The 13,904-nt window shown below is 38.6% G+C and overlaps 1 protein-coding gene and 1 non-coding gene across 2 annotated transcripts in view; one reads left to right on the top strand and one right to left on the bottom strand.

Moving 5' to 3' along the window:
- gpsm2l (G protein signaling modulator 2, like) overlaps nucleotides 1–13,904 on the top strand; it is a 37,144-nt gene that overhangs the window by 13,437 nt on the left and 9,803 nt on the right. Inside the window, exon 4 of the mRNA XM_067445586.1 lies at nucleotides 13,728–13,867. Within this exon, the coding sequence (XP_067301687.1) occupies nucleotides 13,728–13,867 (140 nt within the window). The remainder of the gene's footprint in view (nucleotides 1–13,727; nucleotides 13,868–13,904) is intronic.
- trnaa-agc (transfer RNA alanine (anticodon AGC)) lies at nucleotides 9,255–9,329 on the bottom strand. The gene has a single exon. It is a non-coding gene; the product is annotated as a tRNA-Ala (tRNA).

Below are 13,904 nucleotides of genomic sequence, written 5' to 3'. Positions count from 1 at the left end.
ATTTACTCTTTCTGTGTTTCAAAACCTGTATGAGGTTTCTTTCTTCTGTCGAAACATACACAATATGATATTTTCTATATAAGAATCTACAGGAATCAATGCTATTCTGTACCGATGTCAAACTTGGCATGTCAAGGAACAAAGTACACACGTGCGTGTAAGTGTGAATAAGATATGACAGCCACGGTGGAAATTATCTCACCAGATTGGCAATATCATATAGTATTGACTGTTTTTATGGAACTTCTTGTCCTTGTTGGGGCTTGAAGCTCCCGGTCACTATATACTTGCGGAGACAAAAAAAAAAAAACGTTCAGCTAAAAGTAAAATAAATAAAATAAAACTAAAAGCTGTGTAAATGTGTTTATTGACACTATTTATTTGTTTTATTTGTAAGCAAGTAAATAAATACATAAATTAGTATTTATTTATTTATTAATAAATAAAAAAATATACAATTATATTCATTTATGTGCTAGAATTAGGCAAGGCAAGGCAAGTTTATTTGTATAGCACATTTCATACCCAATGGCAATTCAAAGTGCTTTACATAGAAATTAATTAAAACAGTGGTAACAAATGCATGAGAAAAAAGAATACCATATGGACGAATAAAGAATTAAAAACAAGCATAGTTAAAACAGTCGTAAAGATATAGTAATTAAAATAAATAAATAAATAAATAAATAATAATAAAATAAAATAAAATAAAATAAAAATAAAATAAGATAAAATAAAATAAAATAAAATAAAATGGTCAGATCCACAATAATGGTCTGATATAAAAATAAACATTCTTCAGTTTACTGCCTACATACATGTACCATCTTAATTAGAACACCTCTCATTCATTTCTTTCTCAAACACGTTCATAACATCCATTTTAATCACTATTCCCTGATTTTTACTCAGAAACCTTCTTGTTAAAACCCTTACTCACTCATCATACCCTCCACAGATTTACACATACTCAAACCTTATTGTCAAACTTACTATTTCCATCAAACCCAGTTTTCACTCGTCATATTCAACTCAAAAGAACATATAAAATAAACAATAACCAGAGATAAGAACAAAGGTAAACTAAAACAATTATAAAAAGAATAAAAAGATAAGATAGGGTGCAATCAGTCGGACATACAGTGCTCAGAGCTCATTCAGTAAAAGCTAAACAGATGTGTTTTGAGTCTGGATTTGAATGTGGCTACTGTTGGAGCAAATCTGATCTGTTCAGGAAGCTGGTTCCAACTGCGGCTGGCATAATAGCTAAAAGCAGACTCTCCTTGCTTTGAGTGAACTCTTGGTATTTCTAACTGACCTGCTCCTGCTGATCTGAGTGATCTGTTGGGTTTGTATTTAATCAGCATATCTGCGATGTATTGGGGTCCTAGCTCATTGAGTGATTTATAAACAAGTAATAGTACTTTAAAATCGATCCTAAATGTAACTGGAAGCCAGTGTAAAGACCTGAGGACTGGTGTGATATGGTCATATTTTCTGGTTCTGCTCACAATCCTGGCAGCAGTGTTCTGTATGAGCTGCAGCTGTCTAATGGTCTTTTTAGGAAGGCCAGTGAGAAGGCCGTTACAATAGTCCACCCTACTGGTGATGAAAGCATGAACGAGTTTCTCTAAGTCTTGCCTGGAGACAAAACATCTAATCCTTGCAATATTATTCAGATGATAGTATGCTGATTTAGTTATTGCTTTGACATGACTACTGAAACTCAGGTCGGACTGTAAAATCACTCCAAGATTCCTGACTTGATTTTTTGTTATCAGGCCTTTAGCCTCAAGATACGCGTTCACCTTGAGAATTTCATCTTTGTTTCCAAATGTAGTGATTTCGGTTTTGTCTTTGTTTAACTGAAGATAGTTCTGCCACATCCAGTTGTTAACTTCATCAATGCATTTGCACAGGGAGTCAATGGGGCTGTAGTCATTAGGTGACAGTGCTAAGTAGAGCTGGGTGTCGTCAGCATAGCTGTGGTAAGCAATATTGTTCTTTTTCATTATTTGGCTCAGTGGCAGCATATACAGGTTAAACAGGAGTGGTGCAAGAATGGACCCTTGTGGGACTCCGCATGTCATGGATGTCCACTCAGACTTATGGTCTCCTATACTCACATAATAACCTCTCCCTTCTAAGTATGATCTGAACCATTTGAGGACCATTCCAGAAAGCCCAACCCAGTTTTCCAGCCTGTCTAGAAGTATGTTGTGGTCAACAGTGTCGAATGCGGCACTGAGATCCAGTTGTACCAGAATTGATGTTTTGCCTGTATCAGTGTTTAAGCGAATATCATTTATAATCTTTATGAGCGCTGTCTCTGTACTGTGATGTGGACGGAAACCAGATTGAAAATTTTCAAAGTATCCATTTGAGCGTAAGAATTTGTTCAACTGATTGAAAACAACTTTTTCAATGATTTTGCCTATGAAGGGGAGATTTGAGATTGGTCTGTAGTTGCTCAGTATGGAGTTATCCAGATTTCTCTTTTTCAGAAGAGGCTTAACTATTGCAGTTTTAAGGGCGGTTGGAAAAGTCCCATAGAGAAGTGAGGAGTTTACCACTTCTAGGAGATCTGCTTCTAAACAGTTAAACACACTTTTGAAGAAAGAAGTGGGGAGTGTGTCTAGGGCACAGGTTGATGTTTTAAGATGCTGTACTGTGTCTTCTAAAATTTTGCAGTCAATAGCGTCGAAATCTGACATGGTAATTTTCCGAGGGTTTGGTATGATCTGACTGACCCCAGAGCAACTAGAGGATGTGCTGATCGCCTTTCTGATATTATTGATTTTCTCTGAGAAGTAGGAAGCAAACTCACTGCACTTACTGTCTGAGAGCATTTCACTAGGAGTCTGACTCGGGGGGTTTGTTAGTCTCTCGACAGTAGCAAAAAGAGTGCGCGTGTTGTTTATGTTTCTGTTTATAATATTTGAGAAGAAGGTCTGTCTAGCTTTGCCTAGTTCAACATTGAAAGCATTAAGGGTGTCTTTATAGATGTTATAATGGACTACAAGTTTTGTCTTCCGCCACATGCGTTCAGATTTTCTGCATTGCCTTTTCATTATTTGAACTGCTGTTGAGTTTCTCCAAGGTGCTTTTTGTTTGGTACTCTTTTTCCTGACTTTTAGAGGAGCAATATCATCAATTACACTCTTAACTTTTGAGTTAAAGGAGTCAAGGAGAAGATCAACAGAGTCTGCAGATATGCTTGGTGTTAGAGATAAAGCCTTCATAAACAGCACATTAGTGTTCTCATTTAAGCATCTCTTTTTGACAGAGACAGATCTAGCTTCAATGGCAGGAGCGATTGATATATCAAAGAAAATACAGAAATGATCAGACAGTGCCACATCCTTAATAACAATTGATGAAATGTTTAGACCCTTACTGATAAGTAAATCTAGAGTGTGTCCACGATTGTGTGTGGGTCCATTTACATGCTGTGTCAAATCAAAAGTGTTAAGAACAGTCATGAGCTCTTTTGTTTTACTGGATTCAATATTGTCTATGTGAATGTTAAAATCCCCAGCAATAGCAAAACAGTCAAACTCTGAGGAAATTATTGATAACAGTTCTGTAAAGTCCTCAGTGAAGCCTGCAGAGTATTTCGGAGGCCTATAAATAATGATAAGCAGGATGCGTGGAGAACCTTTTAACACAATACCCAAATATTCTAGAGACAAATAGTCACCAAATGATACTTGCTTACATTGATAGAAATCTTTAAAAAGAGCAGCAACACCCCCACCTCTCCTAACTGCTCTGCAAACACTCATAAAAGTAAAGTTAGGAGGGGCTGCTTCATTGAGGACTGTTGCACTACAGTTTTCTTCTAGCCACGTTTCATTTAGAAGCAGAAAATCTAGGTTGTTAGTGGTTAAGTCATTGACTAGAAATGATTTGTTCTTAAGTGAACGGATGTTTAAAAGCGCTTACTTAACAGTAATAATTTTTTTCTCCACATTAATCCTATTTTGGCAGGTAACAGGCAGCAGATTATATTGGTTTATTAAACGGCCTGACAAGGCCTTAGACTTTCTTTCACGTAACAGAACAGAGATAGAGAAAGAGGCAGGCACACTGGGTTCCCCCTTGTTTTGTAAACATTTGATAAAGTTGCTGTTATCATAGCGGGGACCCAAAACACATCACTGAGAGCTGGAATCAGTTGTTTTTGGTTCACCTACAACAGATGGAGGCGGGTGTGGGCCCTGACGTTGTGACCGAAGAAATCTCACAGGAGGAGGGCGAGGACGAGCTGGGCCCACAGGCTTTGGTGTTTGTGGGGCTCCACGATTTTTGGTCGATATTTGGGGGCTCATAGCGATCGAGTGTGATAGTCTGATTCCAGCATGAACCAAGTCCTCCATTTTCTCTGAGAAGCTCAGATGCGGGGATGCTGGAGAGAGGAATGACATGTCCGGTGAGAGGGGCTGTTTCTCTGGTGTTATCGGAAGTTGAAATATGTTGTCCTGGCTTCCCTGTCCATTTTCCAGAAAATCATCCTTGGGTGCTGAATCTTGGAGCAGATCTAATCCTTCACAGTCAGTCTGTGGTGAGCTCTGTGGGCAGGGCTCAGCTGGGAGTGTGTCCGTGAGCAATTGTTGTTGTGGGGGCGTGGTCTTATCATTGTCCTTGTGGGATGTGTCCACATGTCCATTCAGCTGCTGAAAAGAAGTCCTGTGGTCGTCCATACTCTGTATCAGGTTGAGTGGGTTAGAACACACAGCTGAAGGATGATGAAGGGAAAAATAAATATTGTCCTTTAACACTCTTGCACCAAGTTTGTTTGGGTGGTGGCCATTTGATGTAAACAATTGTCTCTGGCTCCAGAAGAGATTAAAGTTGTCGATGAAATTCACTCCCTTCATCATGCAGGTTTTTTGCAGCCATGTATTAAGCCCAAGCAACCGTGAGAATCTATTTGTTCCTCTTGCTGGCAGTGGTCCACTGATGAACGGCTGAACTTTCAGTTTGCTAAGTGTTTCAAAAAGTTCATTGAAATCCCTTTTAATGAGTTCTGACTGCTCTCTCTGAATATCGTTCTTTCCTACATGAATGATAAGTCGATTTGCGGTCTTATGTTTTATCAGGATGTTCTGAATTTCCCTGTTTACATCAGAAATGGTTGCTTGTGGAAGGCAGCATGTAGTTGTATCTCTGCTGCGAATGTTTCTGACTGTAGAGTCACCCACTATCAGAGTCCTTGGCTCGGCTGCGCTCTGAGCTGAGGGCCGCTGTCTGCTCGACCTTGAGCGCCTTTTAGCATTAGTGTTAGCTGTGGGCTGATGCAATCCGTGTTCGATCACATTCATCACGTTTGGGGATTCATCACCCTCATTCATTAATATTTCAAATCTGTTTTCGAGATGTATCGATGGTGGTCGGAAACTAGTGTTTGCAATCCTTGTGTCTGGGGAGCATGCTACTGCAGCAATATATGAAGCTTGTGACGATCTGACGTCTCGAGTGCGTTTGGGTCTTGCCCCCTGTTTGTGCCATCGATTATTGTGTTGATCAGTTACTTGTTTCTCTATCTGTTGAGTAGCACTAAATTTACGGGACTCACCAGCTGTGTGCAGAGGACGTTCGTGATGAAGCTCTGCTGTGTGATTCGTCCGGTTTGGTAGTTGCGCAAATAACTTTGTTTCAAGAACTGCAATCCGTTGTGAAAGTCTGTGGCAGTTTGTGCAGCAAGTAGATTCTTGAACTAAAAGACGCATTTTCTTATCCTTTCGATAGTAGGCAGCTGTGTTTTCCCTTCCGGAATGTAAGCTGATGGAAGGGAGAGGCTGGTCAGATGAAGTGTTCGCTTTTTTGTAGTAATCCAGTCTCCAGTTTCAAGTTTTATCAAAAAAGTTAAGCTTTGTTGTTTGAGCGCTGTGTTGATTTGCTGAAGTTGAAGTTATGAGATAAAATATAGAAGCGATAGAGCAAAGCGCGGAGCAGTAAGCGAGAGCGTCCGAACAGTAGCGAAGCAGGAAGCAGTCCTGCAATTAAACAAAGTTGTTCAAATAATCAAACAAAATTGTATGTATTTGCTAATTATTCAAATAAAAATATTTTTTTTTCAATAGAAATGAATAAACAGTAATATGATTACTTTTGAAATTGTCATAAGGACTCTTAGTACATGTTTTAATTAACTTTCCGATAAAAAAGATGATATATGGTTATCTTTATTATATTTTATTATCAGCCAAGCATTCAGTAATATTGTAATACTGTGACTTTTTTACCTATATTTTCCATGCCAATAAAAAGTTTAAATGGTGTATAAATGCATTTATTGACTGAAAATCTTTATTTTTTTGATGCTAATAATAAATAAACATATAAAACAGACATAACTAAAATATAATTTATTTTTATTGATAAAATACAAATAATTAACTTATATATATATATATACATTATAACATAATAAAAAAAAAATTTTCATCCCCCATAAAAAAATACATTTGAATGGTTATTTTATTTTTAGTGCTAAATAATTTTTTGTTAAATATATATTTATATATAAGATCAATTATATATAGAGTATACACATGCAAATATTTCTTAAAGAAACACTCTTTTTTTTTAACATAGACTCCTTTTCCAAGTCCATAGAGTTAGTGGTAGCACTTTTAGCATAGCTTAGCATACATCATTGAATCATATTAGTCCATTAGGATCAGTGCTCAAAAAATGACCAAAGACTTTCAATATTTTTCCTACTGAAAAGTCGACTCTTCTATAGTTACATCGTGTACTAAACCAAAGAAAAATTAAAAGTTGCTATTTTTTAATTTTTTTAGACCGTTATAGCTAGGAACTATTTTCTCATTCCTGCGTAGGAACTTTGCGGCCGTCCTGGGTGCAGCAGCACAATGATATTACACAGCGCCTGAAAATAGGCAAACTTCCATCAATATAAACAGCGTGACAATATTCTTGCACAGAGAGCGTGCCTTGTAACCATGGAGACATTTGTGAGAGACGATTCAGAAGATATTTACTTTGGTGCAAATCCCGAACCGTATCTATTTGAACCAAGGCAAGGCAAGGCAAGTTTATTTATATAGCACATTTCATACACAAATGGCAATTAAAAGTGCTTTACATAGAAAGGAATTAAAATAGGGATAACAAATGCATAAGAAAAAGAATACAATGTAAAGAGATTTAAAAATAATAAAATGATGATAACCAAAGAAAAGAACAAAGGTAAACTAAAACAGTTATAAAAAGAATTTTAAAAAAAATGATGCATAGATAAGGTGCAATCAGTCGGACATACAGTGCTCAGAGCTCATTCAGTAGATGCGCAGCTGAACAGATGTGTTTTGAGTCTGGATTTGAATGTGGTTACTGTTGGAGCACACTTGATCTGTTCGGGAAGCTGGTTCCAACTACGGCTGGCATAATAGCTAAAAGCAGACTCTCCTTGCTTTGAGTGAACTCTTGGTATTTATAACTGATTTGATCCTGCTGATTTGAGTGATCTGTTGGGTTTGTATTTAATCAGCATATCTGCAATGTATTTAGGTCCTAGCTCATTGACAGTGTAGGAGCCATTTTTGCATTTGGGTTAATCTAAATTATTTTCTATGTGAGCACGGGTATGTTTTTTAGATTAGGGTCTTTTATTTTCTAGGGACTTTTATTTTGATGGGTGGTGAGAATATTTGAAAAAAGAAAATGGCCGCCTCTCACTTTCAAAAAGGAACAAAGGAACATAGCTGTTGGAACGTACAAGCACACAGTTCTTTAAAATCGCTATTTGAATCATTGAATCACTGTTGAACATTTTTTGGACATTTAGTTGATATTAAATTGTGCCTTCAACCACCCTTTAACTACCACCCCTCTTCAACCTTTTAACAATCGTTTGTTGGACTACTGGAGTCCATGCTTTGTTTGCTATTACCAACCTGCTTACCCGTCTGCTGCCTGTCTTGCTCTACTCGCCTGCCCTGTACATCCATCGGCTGGAACCTGTCTCTTCCACAACAGAAAGGTACAATTTAGATTTCTATGAGTCGAATAGCTTGTCAAAGAAGCTAAGCATACGTCCCAACTAAGAGTGGTCTGCCATTAAATAAGTAAAGAACTTTGCAACCGTTTACACTGCTTCACAATCGAATTGTTCGGAACCCATGGAAGCATTTGTTTAACTTCTAATATAGGTGTTGTTGTTTTTCTTTTGATTTTCTTTTGATAGATTGTTTGAGAATTTACCTTTTTTTAAGTTCACTATTGGAGTGCATTATCGTTTGCTACTGGCTTTGCTATTGGAGCGGACCATGATTTTGTTTTTCATGCATATACAGCCTAAACAAAGCCATGAGAATACACTGAGTTGAAGATAACTGCTGTTTAATGTTTTTTTTTTTTAAAGAAAATACTTTTTTTTTTTTGTTCTCAAAAATGGCTGATGACAAACTTAAAGAGCTTTGCGCAACAGGCAGAGGAAAACTTGCTGTGTATACATGCAAAATGAATGAATTAAAGGAATTAATAAAAGGTGAAGATATTGAAGCCGTTGATACAGGCATTGAACAGCTCTGTGGCACTGGACAAGTTTAAAGATGTGCATCAATCTGTGCAAGTGTTGTATGAGGAAGAGGAACAGAAAAGTGACAATGATGATTGGTATCAACCAAAGATGCAAACTTTTGAAACATTTTTGAATGATGTAGAAATGTGGAAGAGTGCTCAAAGCTATAAATCCCAAACTGAGGTGTCTCCCTATGACAGTATATCCATTGTGGCAGCACATTCCAGTAAATTACAACCTTTACTTTCTGGTGCCAGTGTTGGCTCAAAATCTTCGTAGAGTGAGGGAGTTCAAGGTCAATTGATGTCTTGTACCAAACAACTTTGGAGATGTCAAAACAGCACAGATGCACCACTTCTGTGACGCGAGTGACCTTGGGTATTGAACAGTCACGTATCTCAGGTTGACCAGTAGACAAGTAATCACCTTTATAATGGGAAAAGCCCGAGTTGCTCCCTTAACTGATGACTACACCACGAATCAAACTTACTGCTGCAGTTTTGGCCTACGAATAGACAAGATGCTATCTGTGGAGTTGCATATGGAATTGGAAAGGTCTCTGTTTTGGACAGATAGCATGACTGTTCTAAGGTACATCCGGAATGAAAGCAGATTTTTAGATTTTATGCATTTGGCAGACGCTTTTATCCAAAGCGACTTACATTGCATTCAATGTACACAAATTTACATTATTATCAGTTCTTGCTTTCCCTGGGAATCGAACCCATGACCTTGGCGTTGCTAGCGCCACGCTCTACTGGTTGAGCTACAGGAAAGCACTGTAGCTCAACCAGTAGAGTAGCTCAACTACTCACTGTAGCTCACTGTAGCTCAACCACTGTAGCTAAAGCAGAAGATTCCTAACTTTTGTGGCAAATCGTGTAAATGTCATCAGAAGTGCGTCAGATGTCTCTCAATGGAGGTATATAGGCACCAAACTCAATCCCGCTGATTATGCTTCTCGGGGACTACATGTCAATACATTCCTGAAAGGAACGACATGGATTGGTGGCCCAGACTTTCTAAAGGAACCATCTCATGACTGGCCAGAGCTTCCATAGCCCCTTTCACACTGCGATTCCGGCAAATACACGGATAATGCATTTGTTCCCGGGCCGCTAGATTTGGTCCATTCACACTGCCAGCGAAATACCGTAATATGTGCGCTTTCACACACAACGCTTAGCGGTCCCGGGTCGAGTTGACACGTGACATCCTGATGTGACATATAATGGCGAGCGATCTCAGCTTCAGCCCGGATAGTAAGGAGCTCCGTGGTCTCGACTTGTGTCCAGTTTGTGCACATTTCTGCTTATTTAATTTTAGTTTATTTTGTATACGAACACTCTGCGTTTTAAACACCGACTAGCTCTTCTGGCACTGCAGGGTTGTATTATTGAAAAAAAAACAAGCTCTAAGAGTCGCACGATAACTACGTACACGTTGCGGCATTAGTTTCAGCTTTTGTTCACACAGCGCTCGTCCCGGGTCGAATACCGCAATATTACTGCCTGCTCCAAAAGGGAGTGAAATTGACATTTAACCCTCCCCAGCCAGTAGTATCTGGATGATGAAGGCCTTCAGACAGTGGTGTGTGAGGTTGAGGCCATTCTCAATAGCTGTCCACTCCCAACTGTTTCTGATAACCCAAATGACTTGGAGCCGTTAACGCCTAACCATATACTGCAGCTTAAGGTACAGCCTGTTCTACCTCCAGGTTTGTTTGTAAAGGAAGATCTTTACACCAGACATCGTTGGAGACAGATCCAGTACATTGCAGACTTATTTTGGAAACGTTGGGTCCGAGAGTATCCCCCTCTTCTGCAAACGAGGCAAAAATGGTCTCGTGCCAGACGCAACTTCTGTCCAGGAGACATTGTGAGCTGATAGCACAGCGCCAAGAGGATCATGGATGCTGGCTAGAGTTACTGAAACCTTCCCTGACTCTAAAGGCTTGGTCCGCAGTGTACGGCTTCAAACCAAAACAAGCCACCTTGAAAGACCTATCAGTAAGATCTGCTTGCTAGTAGAAGGCCAGCAATCTTAAGCTGAGTGAAATCTGACTGGACTTGCGCACGTGCACACATTGTAATACAGATGCATACACTGAATCTTTGCACTCATTTATCCTTGTAATAATGTATAATGAGATTAAGGGAATAATATATGGCTCCTTGGAAAGTTTATTTTATTTTACAGTGTTCTGTATGAGCTGCAGCTGTCTAATAGTCTTTTTGGGAAGGCCGATGAGAAGGCCATTACAATAGTCCACCCTACTGGTAATGAAAGCATGAACAAGTTTCTCTAAGTCTTGCCTGGAAACAAATCATCTAATTCTTGCAATATTTTTCAGATAGTATGCTGATTTAGTTATTGCTTTGACATGACTACTGAAACTCGGGTCTGACTCCAAAATCACTCCAAGATTCCTGACTTGATTTTTTGTTATCAGACCTTTATCCTCAAGATATGCGTTCACCTTGAGAATTTCATCTTTGTTTCCAAATGTAGTGATTTCAGTTTTGTCTTTGTTTAACTGAAGATAGTTTTGGCACATCCAGTTGTTAACTTCATCAATGCATTTGCACAGGGAGTCAATGGGGCTGTAGTCATTAGGTGACAGTGCTAAGTAGAGCTGGGTATCGTCAGCATAGCTGTGGTAAGCAATATTGTTCTTTTTCATTATTTGGCTCAGTGGCAGCATATACAGGTTAAACAGGAGTGGTGCTAGCATTGACCCTTGTGGGACTTCGCATATCATGGACATCCACTCAGACTTATGGTCTCCTATACTCACATAATAACCTCTCCCTATTCAGTATGATCTGAACCATCTGAGGACCATCCCAGACCCAGTTTTCCTGCCTTTCTAGTAGTATGTTGTGGTCAACAGTGTCGAATGCAGCACTGAGGTTGAGTAGAACCAGAATTTATGTTTTACCTGTATCAGTATTTAAGCGAATATAATTTATAATTTTTATGAGCGCTGTCTCTGTGCTGTGATGCGTTCGGGAACCAGATTGAAGATTGTCAAAGAATCTGTTTGAGTTTAAGAATTTGTTTAGTTGATTGAAAACAACTTATTCAATGATCTTGCCAAAGAAGGGGAGATTTGAGATTGGTCTGTAGTTGCTCAATATGGAGTTATCCAGATTTCTCTTTTACAGAAGAGGCTTAACTATTGCAGTTAGTTTTCCAAGAGCGGTTGGAAAAGTCCCATAGAGAAGTGAGGAGTTTACCACTTCTAGGAGATCTGCTTCTAAACAGTTAAACACACTTTTGAAAAACCAGAATAACAGTTACACTGAAGATGTGCTTTTGAAATGTGAAAGAGAAAGTGTGGCTGAACAGACTGGGGCAGAAGGGACGAGGAGAGCAGATTCAAGCTGGTGAGTCAGAGAAGAGTCAAAATTCAAGGAAAAATGGTTTAGACATGGATTCGGTCTGCCGACCTTTTGATTTTGACTAACGTAATATGTGAATGAAATATGCTAAGATGGTGCTGCTTATTATGAAAACAGAGAGAGTGCGGGCGCTCTGCTCTTTCTCTCTGTCACTCAGTTAACATGCACCCTGTCATCTACATCACTCATAAATCACAAAAAACTAATCAAATAAGGCTTTGACGGTACGACAAATTTTTTTGGAGGCCGCCAAAAAATTTTCAATGCAGGAGACACGCTCCGAAGCCTCGGCACAGAATGTAACATCGCTAACGTAGTATTTTTTAGCATATAAACTGTGTAGATAAACAATACCGGCAATTCCACATTCTATTTTAATCAAAACTATACACTACCTCACCAGAACTCTACAACAAAACTACTAACATTATATAAGGTATAAACCAAATGGCCATGCAAACCCCCATGCTTGCAAATAACAGGTAAAATTAGATAAAGGCAACATCAGTGCTTTTCAATCTGGTCGTTCAAGCTAACAAAATAAAATATGTTGGGGGATGATACACTTCTCCCTGTGTCTGGCCATATCCTCTAGACGCCATACCGTGGTAACACTGTCCATGTTTTCCATATGGTCATCTTGTCCCAAATGCTTTGAGCAAACACGCAGTTTCTTGTTTGAATCTACCGGTGTTTTGATATCTATAGCTCAGAGCAGTCAACCACTGATTCTTTCGTCACTTGATTTTCATTGGTATTCTGTGAAACATAATGGCAGAATACACCTTCAACTCACTCTCATAGCTCTTTATGGCACACAGAACCATAGCTAATCGTACAGTAAATCCACAACATAATTTGCTGGCTGCAACTCTGCGTTATCTGCAATGACACAAACTTAGTGCCGGTCGCATTGGAAGTTACCTATCTGAGGACTACTTTCAGGCGTTGCGTAATATCATTGCGCCGCTGAACCCGTGGTACGACCGCAAAGTTCCAGGAATCAGAAAATAGTTCCTATCTATATCGGTATAAAAATCGAAACTTTTAATTTTATGTTGTTCTTAGTACTTGATGTAACTACAGCATAGTCAAGTTTTAGATAGGAAAAATATTATCTTTAAAAAAATGGTCTTTTTTGAGAGGGATGTTAATGGACTAATATGATTTAATGCTAAGCTATGCTTAAAGTGCTACAGCGAGATACAGAGATTGGCTGAATGGATTAAAAAATGGTAAAACTGAACTGTTTAACTCTAAACAGGACTTGGAAAATTAGCCTATTTTCAAAAAAGTGGAGTGTTTCTTTAAATATATACATGCATGTGTGTACATAATAATTATACACATTACACACACATATATTATGTGGACAAAAACCTTTATTTTGGATTTAATCATGATTATTGTTTTATCCCATCATTTAATCAAATACCAATAAATAAATGCCATTTTAGATAAATACAATTCAATTGTGATAGGATTACTTTGGTAATTGTCATAAGGTTTTTTAACACTTGCCTTTATCTCCCATCTGAGTGTGAGTAAATGATGACAGAATCATTTTATTCCTTTAAATTCCACTTGAATGGCCCATTTTGCCTCGGATGTTATTGGAAGTCACTTTTGTCCTGTAATTCTAAGACACGGCTTGATCTATTTTAGCAGACCATAAACATAGTTTAAATGCAAGCTGTCGATCTGTTTTAGATGTGTAATCCGTGCTGGTTGTATGTGTTATGTGGATGTGTGTCTGTGTGTGGTTTGGTTAGGTGGGGCAGGCTCGAGCGCTGTATAATTATGGGAATGTGTACCACGCCAAGGGGAAGAACATATGTTGGAGCGGTATGGACCCTGGAGACTTTCCCGAGGAGGCACGCATCGCTCTAAAGAAAGCAACGGAGTACTATGAGTGAGCGAGCCAGCATTTGTTGTTTTCATTCTTTTGA

The sequence above is a fragment of the Pseudorasbora parva genome, chromosome 6, assembly GCF_024679245.1.
Source record: "Pseudorasbora parva isolate DD20220531a chromosome 6, ASM2467924v1, whole genome shotgun sequence".
NCBI lineage: Eukaryota > Metazoa > Chordata > Actinopteri > Cypriniformes > Gobionidae > Pseudorasbora > Pseudorasbora parva.
Note: the sequence above shows the minus strand (reverse complement) of the source record. Positions and strands in the feature narration are given on the sequence as shown.